The sequence below is a fragment of the Pelecanus crispus genome, chromosome 1 (genome assembly GCF_030463565.1).
Source record: "Pelecanus crispus isolate bPelCri1 chromosome 1, bPelCri1.pri, whole genome shotgun sequence".
Classification (NCBI taxonomy): Eukaryota; Metazoa; Chordata; class Aves; order Pelecaniformes; family Pelecanidae; genus Pelecanus; species Pelecanus crispus.
Window position 1 is genome coordinate 65,639,659 of NC_134643.1, and position 19,812 is coordinate 65,659,470.

The 19,812-nt window shown below is 46.7% G+C and overlaps 1 protein-coding gene across 1 annotated transcript in view; it reads right to left on the bottom strand.

Annotated features, from left to right (window-relative positions):
* Window positions 1-14,991, bottom strand: part of DENND2A (DENN domain containing 2A) — a 36,090-nt gene extending 21,099 nt beyond the window's left edge. Inside the window, exons 1-7 of the mRNA XM_009493492.2 lie at window positions 14,921-14,991; window positions 11,974-13,185; window positions 10,784-10,911; window positions 7,292-7,413; window positions 4,547-4,744; window positions 2,364-2,457; window positions 1,043-1,093 (exon numbers count right to left, since the gene is read on the bottom strand). Of these exons, the coding sequence (XP_009491767.1) occupies window positions 1,043-1,093; window positions 2,364-2,457; window positions 4,547-4,744; window positions 7,292-7,413; window positions 10,784-10,911; window positions 11,974-13,185; window positions 14,921-14,991 (1,876 nt within the window). The remainder of the gene's footprint in view (window positions 1-1,042; window positions 1,094-2,363; window positions 2,458-4,546; window positions 4,745-7,291; window positions 7,414-10,783; window positions 10,912-11,973; window positions 13,186-14,920) is intronic.
* Window positions 14,992-19,812: the final 4,821 nt, after the last annotated feature.

The window sequence follows — 19,812 nt, forward strand, 5'->3', positions numbered from 1 at the left end:
AAGACAGTTGTGAATGTAATTCCTGCGCAATCTGGTTGCAACCCCTCTCTCCCTGTCTCCAGGCTAGCCTGAGAACCTGTCAAAAGGTAGGTGGTGGCAGCAAATTTCAGCTTGATCCTGCTAACGCAGCAGTACAGATAAAAGATTTCCCAAAGCAGATGAGAGCAAGAACATACAGTAGTTCTTGTGTGGGAAGCTGTGCTTAAAAGAAGGTACTCAGTCTGAGGTTTCTGTTCTGAAAACCTGAAAGAGGGTAAGGACGAGCACTCCTAAGCACAATGCACTGCGGTTGACACAGCGGGAACTGCTGCTTATGCCTGTCTTTTCAGCTTGGGAACTGACTTGCTACCCAGATCAGGTGTGCATGTGAGTCATGCACTTTGGAATCTGAGGGAGTTTCCATCTTGCATTCTAACTCTGCCTGGACTTTGAATTTGCCATATAAATTCCCAAAAGACTGTAATGCCACCAGCATGTCACAGGGCTAATTACCAGTACAAGAAGGTTTCAGAAGAGTATTATGGAGACCAGTATACCATATAGCTCTACCGGAGTGAAGCAAGCAATGCAGCGCTTTATCCCAACTCAGCCAATGCAGAAGAGTTTAACTAGCAATAAATCATACAGTGCAATTCTGTTTTCCTAGCTGGCCAGAACGGCTGGTGGGTTTTCTCTCTTAGTAAACATGTAGTGGGTTTTCTGAACACCCTGTCCCATGCAATACTGCCTCTGTCAGTCTGGTCACACATTTGTGACTGCGTACTGAGAAAAACCTCACTGTATTTCCAGTGTCCAAACCATCTCCTAGGAAAGGCAGTGCAAAGAGCTTTGATGGGAATTGGAACAGATGTTTGTTTTGGACTCCTACAGTCCTGTGCCCATGGATTTTCTTCTGCAGTATTGAGACCTTTGTTTCCTCACTGTGTTCCGAGTGGAAACAAGCTCCTTCTCCAAAGGCAGTACACAGAGGAGAGATCTTGACCCAGGATCTCAGAGCAGAGTTTATCAGAAGCCATTTGCTCTCTTCACACATTTGCCTTACCTTTCAGCTTCTCTTCAGTATCACTGTCCGATTCACTGTTTTCATCAGTAACTAGGAAAAAAGAAAGGGGAAGATGAAGTAAGTAAAGCCTATATATAATCGTGCATTTCTTTCACTGGCATGAGAAAGCCAGGCCTGGCAACTTCAGGGGGAAGACAGTACAGATCCCACAGGCCTTGTTCTTTTCAAGGGTGCACATACCCACAGACATTTAGCCTACCAACTCTGGTATCTTCCCATCCATTCACAGAATAATAAAAAAAACAAACAACAGAAACAATTTTGCACAGCCAAAGAGTTGCATAAAGAATAAAACACCAAAGCAGTATTTTATCCAAGTCTGTATAAGCATGACACCGAGGCAAAATACTGATTAATATGCAGTAGTTTGTGGGATAAGGGATAAAAACAAGCAAACAAACAAAAAAACAATTGCCAGACTGAATCAGACTCAAGGTCTATATGGTCCAATAGGCTGTTTCTGTCAATGATGCCTTCGATGATTCAGAGAGGGGTATAAAAAATGATGTAGAGACAGGTCTGGGATGCTTCCCCTGGAGGTTCATATAAACACACCTGTGGGTATACATCCTATATAAAATAGGACAAACGGTAACAAATAATTGTGGGAAACAAATAGAGCTGGTGGTCACCTTTCGCTGGAAATTAGGGTGTTTTGGAAAAAAATACTGTGTCAGAAAGATGTAATTTTAAGTTTTCCAGAGATGAGATGTTTAAAAGTAATTGCTCTGAAGTACCTGAACACTTCTGACAAGTTGTTGATTGACCGTAGGAGGCTGGAAGTCTCAGTCTTGGTATGATGGAGATGGTCCTACAGTCAAGTCTGGAAACTCTGATTCCCAACTGAGGCTATTTGTTTACTGGGACGCTGAAGGAACCAGGACTGTTTCGAAATCTACTGTCTTCCATTGGACAGTTCACTAAAGTGACACATTCCCACAAAATATTTTGATCTCAACAAATCAGACTCTTTGGACAGAACATTACTCTCCAAAGCTTCCAGCCTATTCCAGAAATAAACATCAAAAAGGGGGGACATTTTTGGTGTGACCTATGAGGTTATCATGTAAAACCATGGAATGAAAACAAAGCAAGAAAAGCAAAAAAGTTCTGTTTTAATGGAAGTCTTTTGGGCAGAAGAACAGCCTTTATCTTCCCAAAAGAAAGGGTAGAAGCCCCAACTCAGTCCCCTGGACTGGAAGAAGAGCTAGAAAACGTCACATAAATCACTAAGTCAGCCTCAACCCTAAGAAAAGTCCTCAAAAAGTCTTAGATGTATGATGATTCAAAGTTCCTTTACCTTTCCCTGAATTGCTCTCTGTAGACTGCGATAGTCTCTTGACACGTTTCTTTCCCCTTCGTGCCTCATAAATGGCATTGATTTTCAACACAAGCTGCTCAGCAAACACACAAACAAAAAACAAGGTTATTTTCCTCCCCAGGTAAGAAAGTAAGTTAGAATTTCATGCAAAGTGCTCTGTTTCCCAACCCTGGCCACAGTGAAACTTTTCATTTGATGGCCCAGAACTGACAATTACCAGCATCTACCTTGCACAGCAACCTCCACCTCTGCTGCCAATGGCCACGCTCACTCTGGTACAGAAGCAGTACAGTCATGCTGGCATGGCAGGATCCCAAGGTAACAAGCCCTGATGAAAGGCCAGGCCTTAACGCACTTCCACACTGTGTGGCTGTATGAACTAGATGGTGCCCACCTGGGCCTCTCCATACCATGGTCCACGCTCCAGGGAGCACCAAAGGGTCCCTTGGGAACCTGCCCTGGTCTGCAGGTTTGAAAGCAGAAAACCATCTGGAGGGTGACAGCAAACATTAATGTCTTTATGCCTTTAACATCTGTTGTGGGATGTGCTGGAAAAGCCTTCATACCAAGCATGGGTGAAACATATACAAAGAATGCTGAAGAAATCAAGATGGGTGGGAGCCAATGATGCTGAAGTACTTCATACTAGTGGTTTTCTTTGCAAATCGTTTAATCCCTGGCCTCCCAGCTGACCAGGAGAGAGGACATTTCAGCGTTGGGCATAGCTGGGTTTAGTGCCTCATTCAGTGCCTCTGGTCTCCCTATCTGTCCCTGAAGGGGAGCGGAGTTGCAGAAGGATGATGCCAGGCTTCCCCAAGCCTCCTTGAGCAGAGCTGCCTCCTTGTCAAGGTCCCAGGCAGGAGCAGCAGGACATGGCCACAGCATTCAGATTTATTCCAGAAAGTCTGGGATCCCTGCACACATGTTCCGAGCGCTCACGGTAAGACAGGCCCACCACACACTTGGTCAGGGAACTCTGAACCCAAATATTTGAGAGGCAGGATGCTCTGATGTGAAAGTGCAGTCTCCACCCAGCCACCCAGCTCAAGTCTCAGGTTGATCTTGCTACTGACACAGTAAATCTCAGTTCTGAGCTTGCTCTGCAAGACTGCTCAGGAGCACTGCCCAGTAAATATATATTTGTAATCTGCCCTTCAGTTAACATAAAAGTATGTGTGAACACACTGATAGAGCTCAAGCACATGCACAGATGTGTAGGCATACTGGGAAAGAAAACCCTGGACATTTGTAGTCTTTGGCTTGTTCCTGAAGAGCTGAGGCATACAGAGAAGGCATTCAAAAATCAGATATGCAAACATGAACACAGATGTGGCAACCAGGAAACAAAGAAGATACACAAACACATCCCTTTTTCCCCAAATGAGAACTGTGGGTTCAGAAAAAAAAGTCACCACAGACAGTCCCTGGTAGCCTCTGCTTGTCCTGCAAAGACTGGGATAAGCAACTGTGTTTTTATAACTGTGTTTTTGAAACACTCAATAGATAGACTGTTGCCAAACCTCATTTGGACTGAATACACTTCCTGCTAGATCTGAAAGAAAATAAAATTGAAACGGAGTCATGCTGTATCCAAATATGAAGTAGGAAGCGTTGCTCCAGAAAATGCTCATGACTACAGGCAACTTCTTTTGTCACTCAAATGACAGTATTTTCATTGTTCACCTACAATCACACCCTACCTTCAATTAGAAACAGCCAATACATGAATCAGACCTAGCAAAGAACAACAGATTGCCAGGAGGGAACACCAACACAACACACAAGACAATTTCTGACTGTCCTATCCATCAAGCAAAGGAGGAAATATGATGGGGTACATTTTTTGCAAAAATATTAATTGCTTTTTTCCCCTGTGACAAACTTCAACTTTTATCCAAAAATTAAAATGCCTTTTTTTCCTTCTTATTTTATCTCTCCTGACAATCATGATATCTCAGATGGAAAAATAACTTCAAAACTTGCAAAGATGTTTGTGAGCATTCTCCTTCAGGCAGAAAGGGGGTTAAACACAAGTCAAGTCAACTGCCAGGGCAACAGCTATACTGCAGGGATGCCACATTGGAAACTAAAGCAAACATTGTCTCATACTCACTATCCTGCCTGTAAGAAGACAAGCAAAAGAGAGAAAGCCCTAGATTTACCTTGGGAATCTTCCTTCTCCTCTTGCCATTCTGAGGGTCTCCCAGGGAGAAGAAGGTGTCATCTGGACTGCTGGGGGTTGAGGGAGGGCTGATTTTGGATGGTGACCCGGTCCCATCACGGCTCAGTTTCCGTATGTCTGGCAGTTTGAAACTCCGCCGCTCTGAGTTTTGTCGGAAAAAAATGGGCTTGGAAAGCAACTGGAAATAGAGGAGAAGGAAGGAATGAACACAGCACCTTACATACCTTTGCTTCATTGCCAACACTGTCATGGCGGTAAATCCAGTGGGGCAGGCACAGCACTCAGCTGGCAAAACAGCCCAAATTCTGAGAACGCTCACAGATTTCTGCACACACAAGGAACTTGCCCAGCTGCCGGGCTAGACCACGACTATCTTGACCAGCGATTTAACCATCCCATATTCATTCTGGACCAGAATGCAATCTCAAGGGTTGTCCAAGGAGCCTTGCTCCAGCATGAAAAAAAAAAAAAAATCTCTCAGGACTTGTGTAATCCAGAGGTTGGGACTGTAAATAGGACAAGACTAACCAACCAGCCAACCACAAGCATTTGGGATAAGGAGCAGCTAGCCAGAAGGAACAGAGAAGCAGTGAGACCAGACAAAAAGCACTGTCAGTATGGCTGTCTTTGACAGTAGCCAGAATTAAGTATTTCAGAGGAGGGTACCAGAAATGCCATGACAGGCAATTATGGAGACCGGTTTCCTCCTAAGCTCATTACCAAGTTCAGTGGGAGCACAACAATAGATAAATATTTAAGTACCAGCACTTAAAGTCCCTGACCAAAAACAGCATCAGAGAAGCAGAAAGCTCAGCTCCAGATAAAGAAGGGCAAACCACTTCTCACCAGAAAGATGCTCAATAAGAACTCTTTTTGCCTTCACCTACAGAATTCCCCAGCAGTTATGACAAGGTTGAGTCACACCTTTTGTAGGCACTGTATCTGCACTCCCAGAGGATGTATCTACGTGGCACTAAGTGGTGTGGGGGAGAAGTATCCAAGCTAATTCTAAGCAAGTCACAGCAGCACCACAGCTGAGGCAGCATAATGGTCTGCCTCCATCAACAGACACGCTCAGCAGAGTTATTAGCCAGACCAATTCATTCATGCAGGTTAGCTCAGGTGTCTCTGGATGGTTTGGCAGAAGACGCTCAACTCACAAAAACGCTTACCACCCACAGAGAAGTCACATGTTAAAATGAGTCTGGGAAGAGCCTTCGCACTGAAGAATCTCGTCCTGCACTAGTGATATAAGCTACAACTGAAGGTCTGTCCAGACCCATTCCCCCTCAGTCCCTAGCCTAGGCAGGCTCTACAGAGTGATTCACACTGCAGTTGCAAACCTGTTAGTTGCCAAGAGAGCTGCAGCACTTCTTTTCTGACTGATGAGGCACTTCAGGACATGGTTTAGTCTAGTCTACCCTTGATTGATTTAGAGTAGACTTGGTAGTGTAGGTTAATGGTTGGACTGGATGATCTTAAAGGTCTTTTCCAACCTAAACGATTCTATGATTCTGTGGCTTTTAGATGTCAAAGCACTGTAGTGCAACATAATTACTCTTGTTCAGTTCTTTACTGTCTCCTGCTGGGAACCACATCTATGGTGAAAGGTATTCCTGTGTAACCCTGCAGACCCCTTTATATAGGACAGGTGGGAAATCAGGGTGCACAGGCAAAGGTGCAAAGCTCTCTGAGGAAAATCAACTTCATTCCAACACTCATATATAGACCCTTGCTGCTCTAGACCTAACTAGCAACAAGGAGAATGGATTGAGAACCACAGAACAATTTTCACTTTTAAGTGTTGAATTATCCAAAGAAGCCTCAGTTGCTGATTAAGCTGGTTGGAAAAGAGCAACACATCAAGAAATGCTGCACGTCAAACTTCTGCAAACGTTGGGAAACAGCTCTAATAATAGCTGCAACTTGGAGAGCATGGGAAAACCCTTTGGTCAGGAAAACCATGTTTAGATCCCTGCTATCCACTCTGAACGCAGTTGTTGCCAAGATGACTTCTGCTGTCACACTGCCCCTGCTGTTCCAGGCTTGGACTATCTAAACAGACAACAGGAACCAACCAAAACAGCTTAGGAGGCTGAGAACAGGGCTGGCCTTGGTAAGCCCTGAGCTCTGAGCAAGAGGTGCAGACAAATGTTTTACCTCTTCTTTACGTTTCACTGCCAAGGAGGAAGACGGCACCAGGCTGTGAATTGTGCTGCTGGTGGGGACATCCTTTTAGTATCGGCCCCCTAACCAAGGGACTGTCATTGCATTAGTTACCCGGGCTTGTCAAGGAGAGAGCAAAAGAGGTATCCTAAGGGAGGGGGCTGCAGAGGCATCTTGGCATCAACATGGGCAGACTGCCCACTGACACTGAGGCAAGACTACTGCAGGGCTTGATTATCCAAGCACTTAAATGCCCTCTTTCAGGGAAGGAAGACCTTTCCTGCACTATTTTAGCGAAAGGTCTTCCCCCCTACCAGAGGAAGGTAGCCCCAGAGTGAAAAAAAGTGAAAGCCAACCAACCATTTGTATAAGGGAATGCTGGTTTTCACCTTGCTAAAGGGCAATAAATCCCTTCTTACCACACCATAAAAGACAAAAAGGAAAAAATCCTGACATGATGACGAAAGTCATCAGCAAAACTCCACTTTTTCCACACAGAACCTGGATTTCACCCAAAAACCTTCTGGAGCAGGAGAGGTGGCCACCTCAATCAAAGCACCTTAGTGGGAGTCCCAGGTACGGAAGAGGTGGGGGATGCTGCCAAGGTCAGGACACATTTCTTCCCCAAACAGCGGCTGTTGGTCTCAATGTCTTCATAAGGGTTTTCCTTTGATGGTGGATCTGCAGCAAAAAAGCCACAAGCAAGAGATTGTAAGTGCAGAAAATCCTTGAGGTTTGCCATAAAAATCTGTTTGGGGATCTGCTGGCCTTCTCCCACCTCCCACATCAGACATAAAGACCTGTTCTCAAGCATTCCTGCAATTGCTTCATTCTCTCCATAGCCCTAGAAGTCCAGCTGCTCGCTGGACAGTGTCCAAACCCTGACACTGACGTATGCAGCCATAGGAACGTATCACAGATACTACAGATGGAAAAGACCCAGCAAGTCCTCGAGTTCATTTCCCTGTCTTCAGAGGAGCTGCAAAGTTCTCATGCACATTGGTTCATAATTATATTTCCTTCTTTCCAGTCTTCTGCTTAGAATTGTCCAAATGAAACTGTGAGCTGAAGGCTAGCATAAGGGTCCTCTCTCCTCTGCTTAAGCTGCACGTTTAGGGGGACCTCTGGTCATCATTTAATTGGGGCTGAAGCGATGCACTGCTCTTGGGCTGACTCTGCAGAAAGATTTAATCCACCCTCTGAACATGGATGTCTGCCACACAACACAGGTTTTCAAACACACCTACCGATCATGGATGCCTCAATCTCACATGCCCCACTTCAGAAAGAGGGCAGGATTCACCTCACCTCACCCAGGCCATCCAAAGTCAGGATGCTCTCTCCCTGGCGGGCAGGGGAACAGGGAGAGACATCTCTGAAGTAACGTTCAGCTCATTCTTACCTAGGATCCCCTCAAAAACACACAGCTTGAATGACCACACAGAGGTGTCCCTTTCCACTGATTCTGGAAATGAAGCACACAACTAATCTGAGTTTTAAACACCCAAAATTACATATAATGAACTTCTTACATCCCACTCTTCAGCAGTGCTGGGAAATGCAAACATAAGCCTGTTCAAAAAGAACGCACAACTCTGAAAAAGCAGGTTGTGGCATCTCCATCCGAGCATCTAGGAAACCAATGACAAAGCCTTTGCTTGCATCTACATGGGCAGGCAATTTAGGCTTAGCCCAAGCATCTGCATGGGCAGGCGATTTGTTACAAGATTCCTCTCTTCATTGCCCTCATTTCATGCCATCCCAGTGGACAGCTGGGACTTGAAGCAACTACCTTTCTCTTATCATCATGCAATGCTTGGCTGACAGCAAAGACTGGAGGTCAGTGATGCTGCCAGCCTCTGGAGCAGGAACCGGTAATGGCTGCAGGGTGTGTTTAACTGGCGTGCTCCCACCTGCCTGCCCCATGGGGGCTGGAAGGCAGCTGAAGTCTTCAGACAAGGACAGAAACCCAAGTCTTTTCCAGCACTGTCTTCTACAGTGGCTTGGTGATACCCAGCACTATAGTGGTGCTCTGAATTCACCAAGGAGGAGAAGGTAAGCACATGTGACACCAGCAAAGCCAGTCTGCAAGAATGTTTTAGCGAACGTCCTCCTGTCCCTGAAAGTGGCTCCACTTTCTAATGCTAATGGCGCACTTCAGTACTGAAAATATACCTCAGCTGTCACATAACTGGGTAGACTGGAGAAAAAAGAACAAGCTTGGGTTCTGCTGCCTACCCCATCCTCAAACTGCTCAGCAGCCTCACCAATTAGCCTCAGTCTAGAAGAACACTGCTTCCCTCTTTTTGACAAATAAACCTTGTCATCCATCTGCCCAGCACAATTTCCAATATTCCAGGTAAGCAATGGCAAATGGGTAAAAAGATGGTGCATGAAGGGAATCTGTGTGACCTGCTGGGAAAGGGAATGGTTCTCCCACCAACAGCTGAATCCTCCCTAAGTCACGCATATGAATATGGGGTGTATGTGTGTGCTTCCATGCCCTGACACACACACATGATTATCTGTGGGTCAGCACTAGTGTCCCGCAGGTGAAGTCTTGGTTCTCCCTCCATTGGTGCGGTTTTCACATGTTGTTTATGTTTTGTGGACTATACCCGCCTGCGGTCTTGTGAAAAACAAACCTAACTTTTTTCAAGTTATCCCTGTCCACCCCTTTGCCCAAGCTTCCTCTGTAACACCACCAGGACTGCAGGAACCAATTAAAGATCACTGACTCCAGGCAAAGCCTAAACGTGCAGCAAGAAAACAAAAAACCAAACATGCCCCATTAGCTGACAACTACCCATAACTTTGTTTTCTTTTAATCTTTGCAACTAAAAGCTGCAAGGCAGAGGAATTTCAGCCTGGTATTTGAGTTCTCTGCAAGCTTGGGACACAGGGGTGTGCTTGTGTTTGAACGGATGGATTTGCCTGTACAGCCACTCTGTAATGTTATCCATGTTATTCCAGCTGATGAGGTGACCCTTACTCAGTGGTTTCTCAGACCTCCCACCACGCCCCAACACAAGAAAACCCAGCAGCTGCTCAGGCACTCCCTGTTCCTTTGGCCCCCCAAGTAAAGAGAAGAAAAAGGCAAACACGGGGCCCCTAGCTCCACAAACAAGGCCAACAGCTTCAAAAATGTCAAAAAGGATGGACTGGCATCACCTTGTTTGCCATCAGTCCCAAAAGAACATGATTCCTTCGAGAGATCTTTCTCATCAAGTATGATCAGATTTTATTCATATCAAAATAATAATGCCCTGCCTGCTCCTGAGAAAGCGCAGCTCCTCCCACGCCAAACAACACAGAACTCCACTGCAGGATTACAGCTGTATGGTATGAGCCGATGCAGCTATTCTCTTCCTATGCTGCTAAACTCAGCCAAGAGCTTTACACAGCACCAGCCTGCAGCTACTAAAACTTCTAAAGGCTTCTTTTTTTATGGAACTATGTTCCACAAAAAGCCATCTAACTCACAATGTTAAAAAATACTACATAAATTGAGAGTGTTACAGGAAATAATCTTTAAAATGGCATTGATCTGCCATTGAAGTTAGAGAATGAAATAAAACTCAATTTCAAAGATTGGGGACCTAGTTTCTTAATTTCAATGGTACCTGGAGCCATACACAATCCTATTTCTGAACCGTGGAATTGACTTCGAGGCTATGTTTTCAGACTGTTTGCATCATCTCAGCGGTGACAAGCTTACCACAACAGACAGACCAGAGCTGTGAGAATTAGTCCACAGGAGAAAAGGAAGACAGAGGAGAGATGCCAGCAAAAAATAAAAGCTGGTTCCCACATGCCTCTGGTTCATCTTTGAAGCTGATGAGTTTTGAAATATTCTGTCCATTTTTCTTATTACTTGCCAATAATCTCTGTAAAATGTGTCTTGGTTTGCATTTGGATAATAAACATACTTTATTCAGCACCTCTGGTGAGCGCCTGTTGACCACGAGTCTTCTCAGTTACTCAGCATTAGCAGTCAAATCCCTCCCCTGTCCAAAGCTCCTACCCAGTATGTGCTGTCCAAAGCTCCTACCCAGGATGTCTTCATAGACGTTCTCCTCAGATAAAGTGCGTGTGAGGGCCAGCTTGGTCTGTGCATACCAATCCACCCGGCCGTTCTCAGACGATGACTGCAGCAAGTCTTCAAACTCATAAGACTTCCTGCACCATTGATGGGAGGGGAGAAGGAGCAAAGAGGAGAGTGATAGAGTTAACTAGCATCTATACCCAAATCACAGCTAATTCACTTCTCCAACATGCCACACAGCTGGCAAAATGAATTACCAAGAAGAGAACGTTTCCCAGCCTCATCCCATATAAAGCATGAAAAAGTAACACTAAGATCGGTTATTTTTATCAGCCCCATAAATAAAGGCAGTTTGGGGATGCTGTAGATAATCTGGGTTGTCATGGCAATAGCACACTGTGAAGATGCAAATGTTAAGTGGCACATCCTGCAACACTGCAGAGAACCCTAGGCCGTAAGAGGTCCCATTTACAGCACAGATCCTACCCTCAGCAGGAACAGGGGGGGCCCAAAATCATCTCTCTTTGAGCAATACAGGAAAGCAATACTTGCATGCAGGATGGTAAAAAGGGTAAAAACAATTAAGTGTCCTCCGCTAACAAACCTGGAAAGTTTCAAATTCCTTCTTGCACCCAGGCCAGGAATTTTTAGGTGACAGTTTATGCAGAGGGCATTAGAAACAGCTGTGCATTTTATGCTCCCCAGCCCAAAAAATGTGTGACAATCATGTGGGAGGGGAGAAAAAGCAAGAAAGCACTCCAGAAGAATATATATATATCAGATTCAGTTAGAGGAATAGGCTTACTATGAACAGTGAAAATGCTGCGGTAGAGTCTAGAGATTATCATTCCAGACCCCGTTCCAGACCAGCTGCAGTCATTTTGTAATTAAATAGATTTTCTGCTAAAAACCCAAAACAAAACCCCAAACCCCTCAATCTTGGCCTTGAAGGTTAAGCCATGCAATACAGTGACCTTAAAGCCCAAAACTGCCATGACTTATCCCTTCACAGATATCCTGTGAAGTTGTACTGGCCACTCGTACGTTCTCAAAGAGATGACCGAGTGCTGGTTAAGGCCAGCAAAGCTCTCTGGGGATTATGAGTGACCAGGGAAGATCTGTTTCTCCCAGAGAGATATGGGAAGGCGGGACTCCGCCATCAAGACCCACACCTTTGTGAAACACAGCCCAAATACCTGTGGTCGGCGTTGTTCTTGTGCTTCCCGCTCCAGAGCCTCCTGCTGACGGCTGATGGGGGAGGAGAGGAGGGAAGAGGAGGGGGAGGAATGGATGGCAGAGGGGGTAAGTTTCTTTTATTCCTAGCTGCTGGCACCCAGTCCTCTTCCCCCTCGTGTTTGAAAGTCCGCCGGGGCTTCGGCAGCGGGTTGATGAAGGGTTTCTTCTCTGGCACCCCTGGTTCTGTGTACACGTTCTCCACTGTGCAGTCCTTGGATTTCACATGAGAAGTTCTTACCTCTTCTAGAGTCCCAAAAATTGGCTCACTGATTTCAGAGTCCAAGCCAAGAAGCCTTTTGTTGAGCTCAGCCCCACATATGCTCTCATGGCCCTCAGGAGCAGGGTGTCCCTGTGCTGCCTTCTCCTGCAAGCACTGGGGGGAATAGTAAGTACCAGGCAACTGTGGCTGCAGCTCTGCTGAGCCGTCTTTCAAAGCCTGCTCTAGCTTCTTGACCTGACTAAGCACCGAAAGATTTTCCTTCTGGACCTCCCACTTCCCACTTTTCACTTCTTTGCATTTTCCAGGGCTGGACTCCATTTCCTCAACTTTCTGCGCTTCCCCCTTTCGCTCTCCTGCCTGCCCTGTGCCTTTCTGAGTTCCTGCTTTCCGCTCATTCTCTTTGCCTGCCCCTTTGCACTCCAGTTCCCAGTTCGTAAGTCTCTTGGTCTCCACCTTCCGAGTCACCAGAGCTTCCCCACTCGTCTTCTCAGTTACACAGGGCACCTTGTGCTCCTCTTTAACTCCCTGCTCCTCCTCTCTGCGAGAAGCAGACTGCGTTTCCTTTTTCCCTTCCCATTCTGAAATTTTGTCCTTGATGCTGAAGGACTTATTCCTCAAGCCAATTTTTCCAGGTGACCGTATATTCTGAGTGCCTCCTATCTGTCTCCTGATGATTTTACTGTTTTCTTTAACATTCAGATCCACAGATGGGTCACTGATGATCATTTTGGGACTGAGCATGTTCTGCTGAAAGCAGTCTAGCCTTGGATCCAGCATCAAGTTCTCCAAGGCTCCCAGTGGGTTCTTCACCACAGAAGAAACTGGTTCAGCTTCAGGTGTTAAACCCAGAGTAACAGAGGCACCTTCAGAACATCTCTCACTCAAAAAGCCACACAAAGGTCTTTCTAATTCCTTCACAGCTGCTGTATTGTTTTTATCTGCAAGCTTGATCCTACGCATGAAAGACAAAAAGAGAACAAACATTCACCACCATTGCTCACCCTCGATTTAGTCCACCAGCTCCACAAGCTCTACTTGTAAAGTTGGTAACAGCAGAAGATGCCCAAACCAAATACTTGAGAGATGGGCTTATGGGGGAGGATGCTCAAGGAAGGGTCCTTCTAGCCAGAACACAATGCTCTCTTCTTGTTATGATTAAGACACAGTTTGAAATGAAGTCTTTCTCTGTGGCAGAAGTAGGTGGCAGGTGAGAGAGGTATTTTTTGTACATCAGACATGCTGATACCAATGAGAGGTTCACCAGTATTTCGGGGGGTGGGGGTGGTGTTCGAAGTGCAGTAGAGTTTTGGACATCATCAGGGCATTAAGCAGGTCCACTGCAAATTAATGCAAAATGGACCATTTGCAAACAGCAGCAAAATTGCTACTGTTAAACAGAGAAGAAAACAAATGATACAGCTGGCATTCCTCTACTGCCTGCTCAGAGGATCTCTCTTGGTCCATCCAAATGTTCCCCAAATGCAAATTAATGCACAAAGACTGCACTTTTATTATGACATTTCTATGGCACTACCGTCCCAGGCAACACATGGGCTTGGACTCCCACGTACTCAGGCACACTCCCTCGGCCTAGAGCACGTGACGTAGCACCCAGACACCAGGTTCAACATTCGCAGAGGATTAAATGTCTTCACTGTTTGAGTCCAAACTGCACCAAAAATCCCTAATATATTTAGTCTAGGGATTTTCAAGTGTGTGATATCACAGTATCACTATTGTGATATTTTATCAATATAGTAAAGTTCCAGCTGAACAGACAGTTATTCCAACAGAAAATGTTTCTGAACCAAAGCACTTAGCCATGTCTTTGGTGTTTGCCTGGGCTTGGGAAAGAGCACCAGGACAACACAAGGTAGTTACTGGGATGCAAACCCGTATCATTAGTCCCATTTGACCACGATCCCAACACTGAGATTCAACTTGGGAATTTGCTCCATTAACTTAAATGTATCAAGTGTGCCTCTTCCAAAACTCAGCGCTCTTATAAGAGCATCCATGTGGATACCCTGCGTGCTGGCAAGCCCTGAGCTTTGTCCTGGAGTTAAGCAACGCTGGCAGCCATTGCAGACTCAGTTGTAGTGCAAATTGAGTCTGGGATGGGTTTCTGAGAAGAAATGGGACCCAAGCCAGATACTGTTCTTCCCTGCCTCACAGATATTTAACTCCTGGCTGTCTCAGTGATAACATCATGCTTTGGTTAAGAGCTGGCACTTGAACACCATGGCCTTTCCCAAGGAGCAGGGCATTGCAGTGCCACTGGTGGTTGGACTGTGCAGTAGAAACCAAGGTTGGACACTGGGAAAAACCTGCAATGGGTGGGGACAGTAGGGTTTGTCTGAGAAGTCTCCAACATTGAAGATTTCAAGTGCAGGGGGGGCAAACATTGACAGGGATATCATCAGCCCAAACGGTCTTGCCTTGGGGCAGACCTCTTGTAGCACTGTGAGTCTAGGACATTATCAGTCTGACTGGATGCTAAAATGCACAGCATCACAGTCCTGAGATGGCAATGAAACCACCTGAGACCTCCTGAGACGTGTTTTAACGTGCGAGGAGAGAGGTACAGCACAGAGCAGAGAGAATGTTTCCTTCCTTTGGTTTTCTTTCTGTTGGGGATAATAAAGACAAGCAAATCACCCCAGCACTGAAACATGGAAAGCTCTCACCTCTCAACAGACTTGCAGACACTGCTTTCAGACTTGCTGCTCACATCGGCTGCCTTGCTTGCTGTCATCATGTCAGCACACAGCAGGGCAGCAGGTCACCTGCAGACAGGCACAAGGAAGAGGTGTTGCTCCGTGCTCAGCATCCTTCTCTCTTCCTTCCACACACACACACACACACATATGTTCCGCCTTGAAATCCAGAAGAGCAACAGCAAGACATGACAGCTCTCTCAGGACAGCCTTGGTTTCCTCCTCTGTGAAATGGGAAGAGGAGTGATGGCATTATCCCAGTCAATGGGCTCTGAGGGCAAAAATTATCTTTGACTCAGCATCAGCTGCTGTACCATGACTTGAATATGGAGCGTGTTTTATGAAGGCTTTTATTGTTGCCAAAATCTCAGCGGACTTAGATTTTTTCCCTTGCAGAAGACTAAAACAAAAACAATTTTAAAACAACCTGTGTTAAGGCCACATGACCGAAGCGGTCCCTGTGCACGCAACACTGTCACAACATCCCCAGCTTGGGACCCAAAACATTTTAGGCTGAAGAGACACTGCACTGCAGCCACTGTTTTCTTTCTCTCTGGTGGGCCATGTTAGGCTGCTACTGATCTGATTTTGGAGGACAACTCCTTGTGGGGGTAAGATAAATCAGTCACAAAAATGAGTAATTCTGTTTGCCTCATGATTTCTAGCATTCATGGAGCGACTGTCCCTCTCCTTCTTTTGAGTACTGCTGCTACCTGGTCAATGCAACAGACTCCGTCCTCTTTTTACTGCCCCACAATACTCTTGCTTAAATAAAAAAAAAAAAAAGAATTATTCTGCAGCACCATCTCTCCTCACTTCTCAGGGTGGTCTGCCTGCTCTGCAGCACTGCAATGATAACAGGCTTACTACCTTGCAGGCAATACTTGGAAAATCTGAAGCCTCTCACATCTGTCCACTTGGCTGGTCTGCCAGATGCTGCCCCGCCATGCCTAGCATTTGGCAACAAGACCGAGCGCCTCGGGAAATTTAGTAGGTTCTTGTCGTTAAAAAAATAAAACCCACCACACCAGAAACAGTAAAGAACAAAAGGATCTCTCATTTCCACTGTTCAAGTATTTTGGGCAGAGAGGGGAAAAAAGGAAAAAAAAAAAAAGTCAGTCTTGTTTGTTCGCAGTTTTCTCTCCCTCCCTTTATCCCACACTGGCAGCGTTCCTGAGGCGAGGAGTGAACTCTGGGTCAACTCAGTGTGTACACACTCGGGGCAGCTCATTGCTAACCATTTAGCGGACTCTCTTTCCCCAGACAATAAACCCCCTTGGCTTCTCTTCCTCGTTAGTAACTGGAACAGACACTCACTTCACTTCTAGACACAGAGCGGCCTTGCAACACTGTCAACAAAATATACCAGCCCGAGGAACAAAATCTATTCATCCCTCAGTTAACTGTTATGGATTGAGAATAATGAAAAACTAATGATCGCTCGCGTCCCCAGCCAAAGAATGACTCATCCAGGCAGCCAAAGCAGATTCCTGCAAAGCTGCAACAGAGGCTGCGCTGCACTTGGCTTACAACATCCCTGGAGCGGGGACGGTCTCTTCACTCCTCACTCATTTAGTGCCTCACACAGCAGGGGTCAGTGGCCGGAGCTCCTTGGCACTGCCTGTAGCAGTACGAAACATAACAACAACGGGAGGTGGCATACACCCAACTACGGTGGCTCCACTGCCACACCGAATGTTCACTTGGGATGAGCTCCTCTGTCTTGATACGATCACACAATTTCCTCATGAGGGAACTCCATCTCTCAGCCTTTTCCAACAGTCCCCGAACAAACGCTGCCTTGAAAATGAATATCTGGGTATGAGCAAATGTGTGCTGGTGCTCAGCACAGTCACGTACCTGATGTACCTCTTGTGGAAGAGGTCAAAAAGAAGATAATACAGAATAAAAGGTGCACTCGTTTCCTCATCTGTAGTGGATGGGACAGACCCCATCACCCTCGCTGAGCAGAAGCGAGGCACAAAGCAGTTGCTGAGCGCTGCAAAAGAGTCTCCCATGAAAGGAGCTCTGCTGCGATCAGCAGATCAGCAAGACTTGGAGCCAAGGCCAGACGGACATCTCTCCCCCCCAGCCGCCATGTGCGGCGGGAGTAACCAAAGCAACGCACTCACACCAGGCAGATTAAAGAGAGGGCCAGGAGCTTCCAAAGCAGCAACACATCAGATGCTGCAACGTGACAACAACCAGGTACCTACTGGCACACCCACTGACAACGCACGCTGCTTAGGGGAGTAAAGTCATCCCTAGAAGATACAGAGATTGCTGTGCCTTCACCCTTGAGCAGCAGGGTATACAGGGTGTCCTCACCATCACCTAGGCATTATCGTAGCACGTTAGCTGGTCCTGCCCAAAAGAGTAAATATTTTTCCAAACACACTGGAAGACATGAAGGAAAAAACCAGTCACGTCTGGAATAAAACAGCAGAAAATAAGCAGGTATCTCCCAATTAGTCCAACAGTCAGATAATTTCCTTGGGGCCAATCCCAAGCCCAAATGAACTTCAAAGGTGATGGGATCATCTCCTCCAGAAACAGCTTGCAGGCCTGACCCACAGGCATTGCTCAACACCTGACAAAAGGAAGCTGGGACTGCAGTGATGGAAAATTGCCTCCAGTAGGAAAACAAAAAGTAGATCTTTTCTACTGAGGTTTGGCTCCGCAAGGCACCCACAGTTAACACGGCAGTTCTTTGCAAAGGGCAAGGGGAGCTCCTATTCCTCCTGTCTCCCCGCATCTCTGCTATGATCGACCACATACTACCCTGACTGTGTGCTGGCTCGGGCTCTCTTTGGAGCACCTCTGTGACCTGATATAGCTCACTGAGGGTTTTAGACAAAGCAGCTCATGGAAGGGGTTCAACATGCACCCGATCAGGTACAAGGGAGGCGATGAGACTGTGCGGACAGGAGGGAAAGAGGGAGGGAAGTGGGGAGAGAGAGCATGAGAGAGTGCGTGTAGGGATGGGGAGGGGAGACCTGCTAGAGGCTCAGAAGCGTCATCTGAAATGCTCTGCTTTCCTGCCTCATGTGCAACATGACCAGGGCTCTACAAACTGCCTAGAAGAAAGAAACAGGGCCGAGTTCAGTTAGCAGGCAACCCAAGCAGGACATACATACATCAAGCTGGTACTTCTTGATTGATTGCTGCTTTCTCCAATAACCACACAAAAACTTTCTACTGGCAATGGGAGGCACAGCCCCGTGGCAACCCGAGCCCAAGGCCACTGCTCCTGGCATGTACATCCTGGAGCAGCAAGGCCATAAAAGGGGAGAGAAGATGCCAAGCCCCATCTGGAGAGCCTCACCACTGCAATTTATTCAGTTAATCCCTGCCATTGTTTGGGGGAACAAAGCACTCATCTGAAAATGTTTCAAAATTAAACTGGGAAAGGAAGGACAGGGGAGGAGGCGTGAGGGAAGAGGGAGGGGAGGGAGCTCTCAAACCTGTTGGCCGGACCCTGGGAAGGACGTGAAGTCTCCCAGCAGAAGCCTCTCGGCGTATCTCCCACACGCACCCGGCCTCACGATTCCCAGGGCCATGTGATAGGGGCTTCCTGCTACCAAGCGAAGCGAGACCTACCCCGACCTCTCTCTTCCAAACAGAGTTCCTGCCTGCTTTGTGTTCGCAAAGAGGCGTTTGTTTACTGATCTATCATTGGCATGCAGGAAACAGCCTTGAAATGAGCTGTAATCATCTGTCTCCAGCAATAGCTTCTAATTTAAGTTTTCCTCCCGCCCCCCCCCCTTCCCCAGTGCCCTCTTCCCCACTTCCGATCAAAACGCTTTTGGAGTACGCACATCTGGTTCAGGGCACTAGATACTACACGATGTTTCCGAAGCAACCGGCAAATAAAAAAGAGGCGCTGACAGTAGGCATGCTCCCACCCCCAAAGGACAGAGAAGTCTTCCAGAGGAATACGAGCTAAACTCCTTCAGGGAGAGGAAGAAACCAGCTTTGCCCACTGCACTTGGTGCAGCCACCAGACGATGACAGAAGAGCACCAAATGCCCTGCAGTCTACATCATCAGAAACGTACGCAGCCAGCACATGGGTCACACACGTGGAGTCTTGCCTCCGATAAGGTCAGGCAGTGATGGCAGCAAGACTCCCAGGCCACCCTTCTTTGCTCTTTCGTTTGTGGGGAATAAACTAAGCATACCTCAAAGGGTCTTGTGGTTTGGGGATGGGCATTACCATTGCTGTGTGCTGGAGGCCATGTCTCAAAATCTTCTTTGCTCTGTTTACTCCGCACCTCGCACAAAAATTGAATCCAAGTCCTTAACTGGGATACTAGCCACACCCCTGGTGCATATAAACAGTAATGCTTCACAGCACCAGGAGCAACCAGCAGCTGGTCAAACTCTCCTCCAAGAAGAAAAAAAGACACACTGTGTTTAAAGCCCACGCATGCTTTCTTCTCCTTGGTGCTCACAGAAATGGTCTCTCCAGTTCCTTTCACGAGTAACCCCAAGCAGCCAGACAAAGCCTGCAAGTAACACCTCTCCACTCCTTGTGCTTTACAGAACGAAGGATGTAACATACAGACAGCAACAATGAGACAACAATGTATAACATACATATATAAAGAACAGGAAGGATGCCAAGAAGACAAAACACTAACAGGAAAATCATGAGTAAGGGGAAGCCAACAGTTAAAGACTTCAAGGCTCCCTCCCCCAGCCCTTGCTCTGTTCGGAGCCCGTTTCCCTTTGGGGGAAGAAGCAGGCGTGAGGATGCGCGCTTGTGCACGAACACACATGCACAGGCCACTGTGGGGGCCCCTGTGCACAGTCCCAGCACCAGGCAGCATCCCTGGGCCGGGGTACAAACACGCTGCCTTC